The 15,632-nt window shown below is 41.3% G+C and overlaps 1 protein-coding gene across 1 annotated transcript in view; it reads left to right on the forward strand.

The window, feature by feature from the left end:
* C5H20orf194 (chromosome 5 C20orf194 homolog) overlaps positions 1-15,632 on the forward strand; it is a 74,770-nt gene that overhangs the window by 46,789 nt on the left and 12,349 nt on the right. The window contains exons 22-29 of the mRNA XM_032110536.1: positions 1,501-1,647; positions 4,246-4,334; positions 4,534-4,632; positions 4,886-5,003; positions 5,792-5,880; positions 6,903-7,061; positions 8,951-9,076; positions 11,016-11,053. Of these exons, the coding sequence (XP_031966427.1) occupies positions 1,501-1,647; positions 4,246-4,334; positions 4,534-4,632; positions 4,886-5,003; positions 5,792-5,880; positions 6,903-7,061; positions 8,951-9,076; positions 11,016-11,053 (865 nt within the window). The remainder of the gene's footprint in view (positions 1-1,500; positions 1,648-4,245; positions 4,335-4,533; positions 4,633-4,885; positions 5,004-5,791; positions 5,881-6,902; positions 7,062-8,950; positions 9,077-11,015; positions 11,054-15,632) is intronic.

Raw genomic sequence — 15,632 nt, forward strand, 5'->3', positions numbered from 1 at the left:
TTCACAATGACATTAACATCTTGTAAAACTTGGGAGCTGGCTCCTTTCAACTTCGTGTCTGTGGGGATTATTGCTGCTGCTTTTCAGCTTTTTTAAATTTGTGGAGCCCAAAATGTTTTCCAGGAGCAGATTTGTTGGATGCTTCTCATGCTGACTGCAGCATGGATGAGTTGGCCTTGGAGTCACTTCTCAGGAAATCTCTGAGCCATCCTGCAGAATCCAGGATCTGTGGGTTCTGTTCCAAAAGCCATTTTCTCTTAAAAGAAATTGTTCTGTCTTAGGAGAATATTTTGTATGTTCTTCAGTAACCTCAGTGACTTGGAGAGGATTATTTTTATAATTAATCCCTCAGTCAGCAAAGCAGAGGGATTCTGTTTGCAAATGTCTCAGAGTTGATCCCAATTCTTATGTAACAGTTCCCCAACTTGAGCTTTTTCTTCTCAAGAATGAGTACAGTGAGTTCTTTGCCCATTTCTATTGAAAGTGAAGTGGATGCCACTAAAATTCTGATTTGAGCCCTAAATAATTGAATTCTGATTTCCCAGAAATGTTTCATGCTTCTGAATTGTTCTGATTTTGTCAAACTTGGGTATGAAAAGAGTTACAAGTCAAAGCTGGAACATAAAGCACTTCAGAGTCCTTCAGAGATGCACATAAACGCCTGATAATCCAGAATCATGGAATGGTTTGGGTTGGAAAGGACCTTAAAACTCATCTTGTTCCACCCCCAGCCGTGTGCGGGGGCAACTTTCACTCTCCCAGGTTGCACCAAGCCCCATCCAGCCTGGCCTTGGACCCTTCCAAGGATGGGGCATTTCCCACCATTCTGGGAAAAAACCCAAAACAAACTAAAAAAGAACCCAATGAAAACAAATCTGTGTTTGCTTAGAATGAAAATTGGACAGCCTGAGTTCAGTGCTCCTGAGGGAAACACAACCTGAGGGCTTCAGCCTCCTGTTGGTAAAGACAATTCAGGTGAAAAAGAAAGAAATTTGTTAGAATTTGTGCTCAGGAAAGAATCTGAGAGAAACGGGACACTTTCAACATGCATGGGACCTGCACTTTAAATTACAGGCCTTAGACTCGTGTCTTGTTGCAGAACAGTTCCTTTCAGGTCAGAAACCCCAGAGCGTGGTACAAAGAGTTTTGCAAGAGCACCTTGCCATCCTTGTCACCTTTTTAGCTGGCATTTAATTCATTTTTCATGTTGTGTCTGTGTTGGAGATGTGGGTGTAGATGAAGAGTTTGTTGTTTGAAGCAGTAGCAGAGGAAGGGTCTAGATTTTGGTGGGAACAAGGGAAGATATTAAAATGCAAGCTTTTGTTTTCAGGACAAAACGTAGGTGCTTAGATCAATCTCAGATCCTTTATTTTAAGCTTGTGGTATCTCCAGTAGCTGCAGAGTAGAAACTGAGGGGTGCTCCACTCCTCCTGCTCCACCCCTGTGCCTTGCAAAGTAGAAAATGTTAATTACAACTTGTCCTGTTTCTTCCTTTTCCAGGATTCCAACAGTGTTGTTGCCGCACTCTTCATAGACTTCAAAAGTTCCCTGCTTCCTCATCTACCTGTTGAATTCCATACCCAGAATAATTTCCTGATGATTGCACTTTTCCCCAAAAGAAAGATTTATAAAGCTTTTTATTCACAGGTAAAGTAAAAAAAAAAAAAGTTTGGTCGGGAAAAACCACATAATTGCTCTGTGTGTTGAAAGATGTGTGAGAAACTTGAATTTCTGTATGAATTTCCAGTGATGGTGGTGCTTGTTGAGTTTAATGCTCCCCATGTGCTTTCACTTTGCCTTCTGAAGGCAGCGAGGGCTCTAAAAGCTCCTTTTCTGAGCTGCATTTCATTGTAGCCCTGGTGTGTAATTGGCTACAGGGATTGTACAGAGTGGCAGAGGTTCCATTGTGTGTTTTTGTGGTCAGACACATTTGGATCGTGATCCTTAGGGAAGTGGAGTTAAAGTTTTTAAGTATCCCATATGGCATTGTATTATTCCCTAAGTAGATTGGCTTCGTGCATTGTGCTCCAGAGGCTTTTAATAAAGCAAACTTTATAACAATAGTGCTTTTGAGGAAATGAGCCTGGAGATTTTAGGACTTCACAAGGGTTTTAGGATGTGCTCATCACGCTGGGTTGGAAAAGACCACCTAGCTCAGTGAGTAGTCCCCAATGGCTGTATTAATGGTACCATAAAATGCCTCCTCCTTTTATCTTAAGTGTTTAAATTCCTCCCACTGTTCCACTCTGTGAATGGTTGGGAATCTGTTGTTTGTTTGTATTTGAATTTTCAGCCTATTTTATTAATTCTACTTTTATATCTGTTTTATTTTTCTTTTCTCTACCAGAACACATCCTTGAGATACTCACAAATGTCAGACCTGTTCTTTCTGCTTTATTTGGCCTAATAAAAGAAAACCAGATCCTTTTTCATCTATGCCTATAAAAAGTTCTTTTTTCTTCTGATAGTTGCAATGCTTTTCTTTTGATCTGGTTTTTGGCTGTAGATATCCAAGTATCTGAGATGAGGGTATTTGTTTCCTCTGCTGCTTTTTCTCAGGGCTATTTATTCCTGTCCTCCTTTGATTTAATTTTTTTTTTGCTGAACAGTTCCACACTGAGGTTCAGTTAGGGCAGTTTAAGTTTCTCATCTGGCACCACACCAGTTGCTTTGCTCAAGTAGATAAAACAAATCTTTTGACTTCAGGATGTTCTCTCATGAACAAAACTCTTCAGCAAATTGAGTGTATGTGGTTGTGTAAGCCATGGAAATATATTACTGTGTTTTGTCAGTGTTTACCTTCAGGTATTTATTGATTCCCTCCTGAGTTCTTTCTAAAAGTCTGTGTGCCTCACAGGTTACAAAGATTCGCTAAAATTTAGGTGCTACTTCTACTCTTCTAAATTATCTGACTTGATACCTCGCTCACTGCACCTATGCTTTGATTATTCCAAGCCTCCTGGAAATAGGGAATGGCAGCTGCCCTCTTACCCAGATCTGGGTTTAGTAAAAACTGAGATGTTGATCCCACAGAGCTGAAATCTGGTGTGCAGACCCTGTGAGGAGGGGGTGATGCCTTCCACATCTTCACTCTAATGGGTACAGGAGGAGGATTTGTTTAGGCTTTGGGATGTGTTGATTTGTCTCATTTTTTTTTTTCTTCAATGCCATAGCAGCTCTTTTTCAAACTTTCATTAAGTTGTACAAAAAGGATGTATTTCCACTTCTTAGCCTGACCTATGTTTTCACTTTATTCCCAACCCTTTGACTCCTACAGAACACAATTTCCCCTTGACCATTCCTTTTTTCCATCCCTTCCAGGCATTTCTTTGAGTCCTTTCTGTGTGTTTTGAAGTGGTTATTTCTTCAGTTGTGTGGATCCTTCTGCATGAGCAGTATTGCCTTTGTTAATATCAAAAATATATTTTATTTTGATGGTTTTTATCTCCTACCCTTGTGTTTTGGATGCTGAGTTTTTAATGGAAAGCAGTCGTGTCCCCCCCAGTTGTTTTGTCTTGCAGACAGTTATTGTGAGAAACAACAATGGCTGTTGCCTTTACTTCTGAAAAGAAGGGAAATACCAAACACTGACAGGACTTTGTGATTCATCTGAATCTGATTTCTAGGTTCACAGTGCCATTCAGATTAATGTGTCTTGGCTGGAGCAATAGGATGTGAGCCAAAACATTCCCTAGAGAAATGAAGGGTTTCCTTTTCTTTTGGGAAGGAGTAGAGTTTTTCTTAAATTTTGAGCAATGATTGCTGCAATCTCACCTCATGAAAATTACAGTAGTGCTTCAAAGAGACTTGGATTAATGCAGTTCCTGCTGTAGGGCACTTGGGCTATAAACACCTACATTTTTATCAGGGAAAACGAGGCCATTTCAGTAAATTCCTAAAGCAGTTCCAGTCTAGCCAAAGAAAAGGTTACAAAATCTGATCTGTGGATTGAATTCTTAAATAGTTTGGGTTGAAAGAGACCTAAAGGCACATCTCATTCCAACCCCCTGCCATGGGCAGGGAACCTTCCACTACCCCAGGTTGCTCCAAGCCCCATCCAGCGGCTGGACACTTCCCAGGGATAGGGCAGCCACAGCTTCTCTTGCAGCAAACCCAGTATTGTGCAATATTTAATGCCTTGTGAAAATGTGTCTATTTTTTAGGTGAGCAAAACCAATTCCTAAACAAATCCGAAGCAAATTTGGGAAAACAATGACACTCATGCACAGATCTGGTTTATTCCAGGTTTTCTCTTCATGGCAAAACCAGACAAACTCAGGATTATCTTTAAGGGTTGTCCAGGAGGAATTCCTGTCTGAGGAACAGAAGAGGCTGTAAGTTCCTGCCAGTGCAGTGCTGTAATCACAAAAATGCTGTTATTTATTGTTTTTGATAATAATTAATAAGGAATTGTTGCATTCTTAGTGCGACAGTCACTTTATTTCTATTTTTTTTGGTACCATTTATTATGGTTTAAAGAAGATAAATTTTTAGGTTTCTCCTTTAACTAATTAATGATTTTCCTTCTTTTAGGCATTCCAGTGTTCAGAAGCTCTTCAATGCCTTGTCTTTTTCTTCTGGGGAAAGATGCAGGGAGCTGAAACTGTCTGCTGCCATTCCAGAATTGGAGAGGTGAGGAATTACTTTTGTGCTCAAGGGATCCATTCTGTAAAAATGATAGAAAAATATTTTGGTAGATGTGATACCCATCTAAAAATTGTTTATTAAATTGTTCTGTCTTTACACTAGGATGTTTTTATTCCGAGATGAATTATTTCCTCTCTAGCTTGACTTTTAATACTCGTTTTAGTAATTTCCCAGCTATTTATATGAATGAAATCTTTTGCTGTCAATTGTAAGGAAATAAACTTTTTATTTTTGGAAGGTTTGTGCAGCACTTCACGGTCAGCAGCGTCAGTACCAAGCCAGTGATGAGAGCACATCTTCCTGTCCTTCTGCAACAGTCAGAAACCATTCCTGATAGCAAAGCAGAAGGTGATAAGGTAAGGAAACAACTCCATAATAATTCCTAGCCCTCATATATAATATTTAGAAGACTCTGTCAGTAGTTCTGTTGTAGTGTAATGAAATTACACTAAATAAAACGGATCATGTTCAGCCATGCTCTGCCTCCTCCTCCACTACCACCAGTTTCTTGCCTTGTTTTCCTGGTTATATACTTAATTCTTTTCCATTTAAACAATATTTTGGAAGTGCAAATGGCCTTTCAGCCTGATGGAATAGAGGCAGAAAATGAGGTGTAGATCTTTAAGTGAACTGTTTTCTCTAATGTCCAGAGAGACTTAGCCCTAAAGCAGCAGCTTGTTTTTCTGAATTGCTGAATAATTTAACTGAATTGTTCTCTGGAACATAAAAGTCCTTTAAATAGCATAGAGGTAGCACATGATATTTAACATTTGCTGATATTATCTGTACAACACTCCTTTCTCTATAGGGGCAATAACAATTGTCCAACTTAAGGCGTGCTTTAAATAGCATTTTCAGAGAAAATATTTCCTTGGAGCTTCCCAGCATTTGAAATCTGCTGAAAACAAAGCCAAAGCAGCAGGAATATAATCTTTCTCTTGGAATATTGCTGGGGTCTGGTTCAGAGTCCATACTGACAATTAATAAGCTCTTATGAACGTTTTTAAATCTGATTTTAAGGTTGGTTTAAAGGAAAGGAAAATCTATATGAATCATAGAAAACAGCCTTTTTGAAGTCTGCACCAGTGTTTCTGTGGTTATTTTGTGTTTAGACTTCCCTTTTGCCCTGTTCCTTGTGTTGCAGGTGATCATCACCATCATCACTGGGCTTCCAGGATGCCGTTCCAGCGACCTGTGTGCTTTCCTTGTCGCTTTCACCAAGGAGCACGGGAGGTTGGTGCAGCTCTGCTTACACTGATCACCAAAAAACAGCTTGGCATGAAGGAAAAAAAAATTATCACTGTTTCATTTGGTGTTTTTTTAAACCTAATTTCAGACTGCCAGGTAGATTTGTCCTTGAATTTATACATTTAGACAGAAAAACAGCACCAGGAGATTTCTTTGTTGTCATTCCATGTGGCGAAGAGCTTCCATTTATTGACTTGTAGTGATTCTAAAATGCATTTTTCTTATGAGAAAACACTGTACTAACAGTCCTTTGCTTAAAAACAAACAATTGTTTTTAATTTAGCCCGATTTCTGTTCAGCAGGAGCAGGAGGTACATTCAGGGCATCTGTTGTGTGGCAAAAAGATAAATCTGTTGGAGGAATTTGCCACTCTGTGTGGTGATAGAGCTTCTGAAAAATAATAAAATAAACTTAGCCTTTTAATTCTTAAAGCCAAACACCTTAGCATTTAATCTTAGCCATGTTCTGCACTGTTTTTTTACTTTTAACTCAATGTCTTGATTTTATCAAGTTGATTCAGAGCAGTTTTGTGGTTCTGTTATAGGGCAAACACGTAAGGTGACTTTTGAAGGTTGTGTAATAACACATCTCCTCGTTTTCCTGCAAATGTCATTGTTACTTTCCATTTTTGCAGTGAAATATTTTCATGCCCAGAGTCTTGAATTGGATTTGTCTAATTTCTGTTTACTGCATCACTGCCAGTGATCAGAATTACTCATACGATGTACAGCTCTGAAAAAGCTGCTGGACATTGTTTTACTGAAGAACAACAAAAACCATTCACAAACCCCTTTGGCAGTCGTGTAAAGAATGTGCTTATGCTGGAAATGATAGAAAGCCGAGTAAATTCCCCTTTCCCACGTGGTCAAGTGCAACGAGATCATGATGAGAGATGTGAAATCTTTGGGCTGTCAAACTTCATTTTGGTCTGTTGGTTCAAGATAGGAAGAAAACAGAAGTGTTCTGTCACAGCACATGAACTCCTTTCCTCGTTGTCTGTGGTTTAGGTGGATGGTTTATCGGCAGACCATGGACAGCCCCGAGTGTTTCAGTGCCTCCCACTTCCAGCGTTACCTGGCCGGGCTCCTGGAGGCCCAGCAGAACCTCGGGGTCCGTCAGGCTGCGTATGCTGGGAAGAGCAAGAGGCTCCTGGTGGTCCTGCAAGGGTAAAGGCTTGAAACTCTGAGAACTGTTGTGTAGAATAAGGGAATTCTGGTTTACATATGGACCAAACTCAGCTTTTCTGTACCTGTTGATTTTGTTGCTCCTTTGCAAAAAAAGGTGTCCGTAGCCTTCCTTGCATGTTGTGGAAGCAATGTGGCCTCACAGCCCAGAACCCTCCTGTGCTGGGCTGATCCCCCAGCGTGGGCAGCAGGGGAGGGGGAATTCTGATTCTGGTGAGACCCCACCTGCAGAGCTGCCTCCTCCAGCTCTTGGATCCCAACAGCAGAAGCATGTGGAGCTGCTGGAGTGAGTCCGGAGGAGGCCATGGAGATGCTCTGAGGGCTGGAGCCCTTCTGCTCTGGAGCCAGGCTGGGAGAGCTGGGAATGTTCACCTGGAGAAGAGAAGGATCCAGGGAGAGCTCAGAGCCCCTTGCAGGGCCTAAAGGGGCTCCAGGAGAGCTGGAGAGAGGCTTGGGACAAGGGATGAAAGGACAAGTCTGGGTGTGATGGTTTTAAACTGCAAGAGGCTTGATTTAGACTAGATATAATGGAGAAGTTTTTTACCTGTGAGGGTGGTGAGGCCCTGGCACAGGGTGCCCAGAGAAGCTGTGGCTGCCCCTGGATCCCTGGAAGTGTCCAAGGCCAGGCTGAATGGGGCTTGGAGTAACCTGGGATAGTGGAAGGTGTCCCTCCTCGTTGCAAGGGACTAAGATGACCTTTAAAGGTGCCTTCCAACTCCAACTATGCTGTGATTCTGACTCCAGAACTGCGGGCAGAAATCAGGCTGTCGAAGATCTCCTATTGCCTGATAGAGCAGGTGGTACCAGAGTAAGGCGTAGTAACATGTTTCTGATCAACGCCAGTTTCCTTGTGGAATAAAGGTGAAGGCTCTGAGCCACCTCCATTTGACATTTCCATCTCCAGTGTAGCAATTGAGAACCAGAATCATCTGCAGGATGTTTCCCCCCTCTGGTTCTGAGTCATTAGAAGGTGACACAAACCGATGTGAGGGAGGCACCATCCTGACCTGGCTGCCATGATTTCCAGTTCATCCTTTCGCTGAGGGCATACACACGGAGCTCAGCATTTTCTTCATTATGGTCCATTCTAATAGTGCTAAAAACCATCATTTTTTCCATGTTAGAGCCGGATTGATTTATTTTCTGTGTAATTAGTAGGAATGGTGTAAAGTCCAATGATGGGCAAAATAACTGATACTCTGGTAGCAGCACTGGGTTCAGGAACAGATAATTGGAGGTTTTCCATTCTTTCTGGATAGTTGGATATTGGTATAGACAGCTTTAGAGTAGCTGGAGTTCTCTAAATATCCCATCCAGCTGATAACTGGCAGTAGAGAAAAGTTTGTAACTGGCTGAGAAATAAACCCCTGAAATTAAAACTCAGGTTTTGATGCCTTGATGTCATACAGAGATAAAATAAAACAGTGGTTGAGGTCCAGATAAAAAATGGGTACATTAATGATAGAAACATGATTAAATTGGGATGCTGAGAAGTGAGAGATGCTGTTATTTTATTCCTTTTTTTTTAAACTCAAATTGTGCTTAATATGCTTGGCATTAGGCATAAAATGTTTTCGTTATATTGTGCTTTTTGTGCTTCCTGCAAGCAGGACTTGTCAGTTGTTCAGTGCAAAGTTTGCACGGTTTTTCTCTGAGTTGTTAATAATTTATTTTTAATTCAGCTTCCAATCAGCTTGATTTATCTGGGTTTGCTTAATTTGTCTGGATTTGCCAAGTTCTGAGCTGCTCTCCATCTGTTTTGGTAGCTCTTTAAGAAATCCAACCTTCCTCCAAGCGATCGATTTCCTCCTGGATGGGGAACTGTGTCGTTCCGGTTCTCTGAACCCATTTTTCATTTCGGTTTCCTGCAGATACACTGATGTCATTGATGTTGTGCAAGCTCTGCAGACTCACCCTGACCCAGATGTGAAGTCTTCTTTCATCATTGGAGCAGTCAATACCTGTGTGGAGCCTCTGAGCTGCTACATGGAGCACAGGTGTGCTTTGGAGTATTTCTTCAAGTTTGAAAATACAGATTTTTGATTCACTTTTATAATAGTTAGTGATATATAATGGTTAAAGGCTGCTGAACTGACTTAAGTCCCATAAAACTGCTTAATAATCCATCTTGGAGGAACTTGGAAGTGCTGTTAGGTTTATCAGCGTGGCACTTGGTTTCCACTGGATATATAATTGTATAGAATACCAATTAAAGTTCAGCTCCTAGAAGATTAAACAAAGATTGCTTAAATACAAATCCTCCTGCTAAGGAGTTTGTAACAATTGTACAGTCAGTTGTCCTCTGAATAATTCTCTTTCTTACAATCTTTTTGTAAGCCAGATTAAAAATTGAGACGTGCATCTCAGTTTGGGTTATTGATTCTGCCACTACTTTTAGATGTTAAAAAAGACTTTGCAGGTTTAAAATATGAAATTTAAGGGAAACAATCCCTTAAATGGGGAAGAGAATGACAAAGAACGGAAGCCAAAGCGTTGCAAGTGTTAAAATCTGATATCCTGGGTTACTGCAGAGTCAGGGTGGGGAGGAAATGGTCGCAGAGCCAAGTCACTGACCTTTCGAAATAGTGTGGTATGGTTGCTGTTTCATAGTAAATGTGTGTGCTCCAGACTTCAACAAACATGGAAATAACTTCTTAGACCTATCTGTAAAATTGTAACCCTCCAATTTTTTAATTATGCCTTGCAGCTGATTTGATCAAAGTAAGTTCCAGCAGTTAGAGTTTTTGGAGTTGGTAGCACTGCTTCTGTTCGTGATCAAACCATGCATCACAGCTTAGAGGTGAACTGCCCAAGCAGTTTCTAAAAGTGCATTCCTGAAATTTCCTGGCTGTTCTTAAACACTAACGAATGTGCTGCTTGTGCTTTGCAGTAGTCAATACATAGACCTTACCTTGCTGCTTCTTCTTATCTCCGTGACAAAGATTCCAAATACATAATAAAAACGACATAAAATATTGGTGAATTGGTGCTGGAGTGCTGTTCAAACTTGTTCTTTCCATAATTATAGGAAAGACAAGTTCCATTTCTGTTTTATTTTTAACTTACTAACGTGTTACTAGTCATGGTACTGAGTAGTGTTTCTAGCAGCAGCAGCAGCCTGCAGTCCTTTAATACTGTTTGTCTCCTGAAGTGCAGAAGCAATTGAAGGAAGAGGCTCAGCCTGTGCTGTAGATTATTTATGTTTTGCTTTGGAGTTTGTTCTGATAAGAATTTACCAAGTAGCCACATAGTGCCAGTGGCAAACCTTGCAGTTGGGAAGCTTTGGTGATTTCACTGTGAGAATGGAGAAGAGTGGATTTAATGTCTGGCTTGAAACTTGCACTCAAGAAAATCAAACCCCTTTCCTGCCTCAGAGTCCATCACTGTAGAGATCCAGCTCTTCCATGAGCATGGGATGAAGCTTTTCCCCATTCTGAGTTAGGGTAGGGGAGAGGGAGTTGAAGGGAACAGGTAAAATACTCTCTAGAGCTTTTGTGTCCATGATAAAGCTCATGGAAATAATGGTCACTTGTCTGACACAAAAGCAGAAATTGACATTCTGTACATCCAGTCTTTCTGTGGAAAGTTCCCACTCTGTGAAAGGCACAATTCTTTAAGGCAAACTTTAAATTCCTATTGTTTATATAAGAATTAAAATGACATTGAAGCATTTCTGACTCCTTAGAACACAGAATAAATTGCATGGTGGGCATTAGCTCTTAAATCTGTTGGAGAATTAAAACCATCTGCAAAACTGATTTTTGGGGGAAAAGTGCTGAAGGACATAACTTGTGAGGATGTCGAGTTATGTGGATTGAGGAAAAGAAGCATGAAAATGGTTTGGTTCGTGAGACTCTGTCAGCATCCAAGTGAATGTAAATGTTTTACTTAAATAATAATATCCATTCTTGATATGTGAACTTTTTGGTTTTTTAGGCTTCTTTTTCCCAAGTTCTTGGACCAGTGTTCACAAGGTATGTGTCACTTTTCTTGACTCGGAGCTCTACAGAACAATAACTGAGCCATGTTGCCAAATAAATACCTGTGTTTATTATTTTGTGCTCTTAATACACGTAGCCAAAGGGTCATGATAAACTCTTGGAGGTAAGAACAATCTCTGCCTACACTATCAAACATCACAGGCAGAGGATGGAAAATTCTGGAGCATGATCCATTTTGAAGTCCTCATCTGCAGGATTGGTTTCCTAAGACCTTGAGTTTAACTGCTCACCTTGAACTGTTGTAACTGGGAGTGAAATGGATTGGATTTGAGTTCTGCCCTCCTTTGGTGAGGTGTGAGGAAATGGAATTCTTTTCATTTCTGGTGTATTAGAAAGGGAAAAATGAGGGGGTGACCTTGTTCCCCAAGTCCTCCTCATAGTGTGGCCTGGAGGGTCATTGGCTGCATTGTCCTCCTTGTCAGGCTTGGAAATTAGAGCAGGTGTTGGCATAAGTGAGATATGATCCTTCCTCACCTGCCCTCAAATCCCTGCCCCATCTTTGCAAGTGTTCAAGGCCAGGTTGGATGTATTTTGTGTTCAGAGGAAAATCAGAGTAGGATGTTGTGCTCTTCTTGTGGCTGCTTAAACTCTGAGTGCTCTGCTTGGCTGCCAGAGTTGTGCCACCTCTTTTTCATGTGTGAAGGGAGCCCAAAAGAATGAAGTTGTGAGCAAGCTGGACAGAAAGTAGGTGCTGTTATATAGATCAGTATTTTATCTGGAGAAAAATGTTGGTGCTCTAAATTGGGGAAACTTACCATGTGTACAGCCACGGGTTAATTTGAAGAGAGCAGGAGAATGTTAAGAATATAAAGAGTTATCAATAACTACAGAGAAGTTAGAAATGCAAAAATGCCTCTTTGTTTTATGAAAGAATAAATAAATACTCAAAGCTTTGGTTTTCTTAAAGTGAATTTGTACAGACCTTATTGGGTGAGAATTGGTCGTTGTTGAAGGAGAAACTGCTAAATGCCTGGGACAAGAGTAGCTAATTTTCTTACAGTCAAAATACTGCAAGAATTACAAATACTGGAGATCAGAGGAATGTTCTTCTGGCAGGGAATCATTTCTGCACATTGCAAAGTGTTGTCATCCAGTTTTCTGATACAGAATGTGAAATCAGATGGCCGAGAGGTCCCTTCGTGTAAAGAAATTGTTTCACATAAATAGGGGCAATTTTTGTTTCAAAGGTTGAGGAGGAGAAGTCTGCTTTGAAGTGAGATGTGGCACACTTAAACTTTCCAGACAAATGCAGAATTGTGTCATGTGTGTAATAGAAAATTTACATCTGCCTAATTCGTAGAATCACAGATTGGTTTGGGTTGGAAGGGACCTTAAAGACCTTTCAGTGCCACCCTCTCCACAGGCAGGGACATCTTCCACTGTCCCAGGGTGCTCCGAGCCCTGTCCAACCTGGCCTGGGACGCTTCCAGGGATGGGACAGCTACAGATTCTCTGGACAATTGAGAGGGAATTCATGATGGTTTCACATACCTGAGAATTCGTTTTTGGTGCAACAACAGCAAGATTTAATGAGACATTCACTTTAAAAGATACTGGTTCACGTTTTTGGAATGCTGTGCACCCCAACATTGTTGTTTGTGTTGCTGTGTCACCAGTGGGCCAAGACTGTGTTGTACTGGGCATTGTATAGATCTGAAAACAGAACCTTGTGGATATAAAAAAAGCCAAGTGCAGCCATAGGCAAGTAGGAATTAATTAGACTTTGGATCTGGACCTTCTCCCCACAACTGTCTTCCAGATATGGGGAGCAACTTGGGTTTGCCTTTTGCTGCTGCTTTCCAGGGCTCTTCTGTCACTGCCTTTCTCTCTAACAAAGGGGTCCCTGGGCATGTTATCAACGTGACATTTTCTAACATTTCTGTTGGGAGAGCCCCAAGACTCACAGAGACAGCTGGGGACTGGGGAGAGCTGACAAAGCCTTGAGCAGAGTGACCAACACGAGTATCCCGTGCATACTTGCTTAAACTTCTCCAAAAAATCCTGCCACCATCTCTGTGCTGTAATTTCCTCCTGTCTCTCTTTTCTTTTTGGTCTCTTTTTCCTTTCTTTTGTTCTTGCACAGAAGCTGTAAGATGATACCTTCCTAGTCTAGGGGCACCCTGGCATCCCTTGTGAAACAATTTCATATAGAATGCAAATTAGGACATCACCATTGTTAAAAATATGCCCATTGTAAGTTTAGGAGCAAAGAGGAGCCATTATTTTCATCAAGCGTGTGTATTTTTAATCCATCCCTCCTGTTCCTTTCCTGCTTCCATTGAACACGCTATTCCCCAGGCTGCAAGGGCTCTTTTCTTTAGAGGAGTGTCTAAATAAAGAATTGAACAAAACTGGGTGGTCTTCAAAATGCACCTCTTAGAAACAGAGATGGCAGTGATGGTTCAAATGGAAGAGGTCAAATTGGTTCATTCCTAAAGCTGTGTAGGCACCTTTCAGTTCTCAGGAAGTTCCTTTTCTGTTGGATTACGCTCCCTGTCCCTCAGCTCAAGGTCATGAACTGGTGCTTGCTCGCACAGGGCAATGTTTGTGTGGTACCAACACCTCCAGGATTTATACCTGGGTGTGAGCAGAGCCAGAGCTCGCAGGTTCCTGGGCTCTGAGCAGGCTTCTCCTGCTTCCAAGGTTGTGTGGGAGTTTCCAGTCAGGAATGACAGGTAGTGCCCTGGGCCAGGCACGAAGGGAGGGGAGATTGATGGAGAAGGAGCAGGGGTGGTGAGGAGGAGATGAGATGCAGAGGTGTGGGACTTGATAGGTACGCTTTTTCCTGAATCTTTTTTTAACTTAAGCTTTTCCAGCTTAATCTTTGACAATTACGGATACTTTCCCAGGCATGATGCTGGCAATTGTCACATGGAGTTGGTGGCATCTCTGTAGCACAACCACAGGGTGGTGGTGTGGGTGATTCAGGAATCCCAGAATGGTTTGGGTTGGAAGGGACCTCAAAGCTTGTCTCATTCCACCCTCCTGCCATGGGCAGGGACACCTTCCACTATCCCAGGCTGCTGCAAGCTCTGTCCAACCTGGCCTGCAACATTTCCAGGGATGGAATTATTAGCTTATTCATGGCATGATTATCTTATTCATGCTTTTAATTTCATGATTAATATCCCCAAATTTGATATCATTTCAAGCCTGCACGTGGCTTAAATTTCAAAGGGTGCTTGGTGTTCTCCTTCCCTTTTCCCTCTTCTCCAAGAGCAGCTGTGTTTTGGAGAAGACATGGATGTTGCTGAAATTGGAGTGGAAACTTCTGTGCAAGGTTAAAAAAGAAGAGAAATACAATTATGGAGATTTGTGCTGTTAATATTAAGTTCTGGCTTGGAAGGGTCAGTGCAAAGAGCAGTGACTGGGAGTGTGTGGTATGATGGAAGTGCCCCAGAAATATTTGGTGCAGGAATTTGTGTGTAGAGTAGCCTCTGCATGGATTTATGTGATTTAAGACTTGTGTAAAGACCAGGAATTACTTCAGGCAGCAGATCGGGTGTGATCAGTTGTTACATTTTTGCTTTAAATAGTTGGAGGCAGAGGAAATGCATCCTGGCGCAGTTGTTCATGGATATTGGAGTTTTTCTGTTCTTCCTTCCACTCTGCTTACAGTCACAGGAGAGTGTCAGAACAGGGCTGCACACCTTGAGCAAAGAAATAACATTTATTGTAAAATTAGAGAATTCTTTAGGTTGGAAAAGACCTCTAAGATCATCAAGTCCAGTCAGGAACCCAGCACCACTGCCCAGTTCCCCATGACACCGTGTCAAGAGCCACATCCACGTGTTTTTTGAATACTTCCAGGGATGGGGACTCCACCACGGCCCTGGGTGGCTGTGCCAGGACTTTACAACCCTTTCCATGAAGCAATGTTTCCTAATACCGCCTCTAAACCTTCCTTGGCACAACTTGAGGCCGTTTCCTTTCCATTTGCTCTCCATCCCTCACACATTCAGGACAATACAGCCATCCTAGGGAGTCACTCAGTGCTGGCACTGCAATTTCTTTGAGGAACTGGGCTGAAACTCAAATCATGTAAAATTGGAAAGCAGGGATCCTATAACTGAAATTAATTGGATGATTTTCTGTTAACTTTTTGATGCCTCATGGGTTCAGTTTTGCTGTCTGAATACCCTTTTGAAGTCTTTTAAAGACAAAAAATAACTCTAGACCCTTCTCCTATTTTTGGAAGTGGCAACTGAGTGTCCAAAATAGTGATTTTTAGCTGTCTCTTATTGCATGTTGAATTTGCCAAGAGACTTTACAGTTTAGTGTTCTTTTTTTTTTTGAAGCTAGTCCTGCTCAAATTGATTCTTGTATGGATTTATTATTTTAATTAATTGATTCTTTGGGTTGAGTCTAAATGGCTTCTGTTAGATGAAAGATTCCCTGCTTGGTTTTTTTTGTTGTAGTGTATTTTTTTTTTTGTCTTTAATGAAAGAATGTAGTGAGAGGGAAGGAAAATAAGAGAAAAATGGTTGGAATATCACTGGATGGTTTATTAGTCACTGTTTACAGCCTGAGCTGTGTAAATTATCCCCTGATT

Source organism: Corvus moneduloides, chromosome 5 (genome assembly GCF_009650955.1).
Source record: "Corvus moneduloides isolate bCorMon1 chromosome 5, bCorMon1.pri, whole genome shotgun sequence".
Lineage (NCBI taxonomy): Eukaryota > Metazoa > Chordata > Aves > Passeriformes > Corvidae > Corvus > Corvus moneduloides.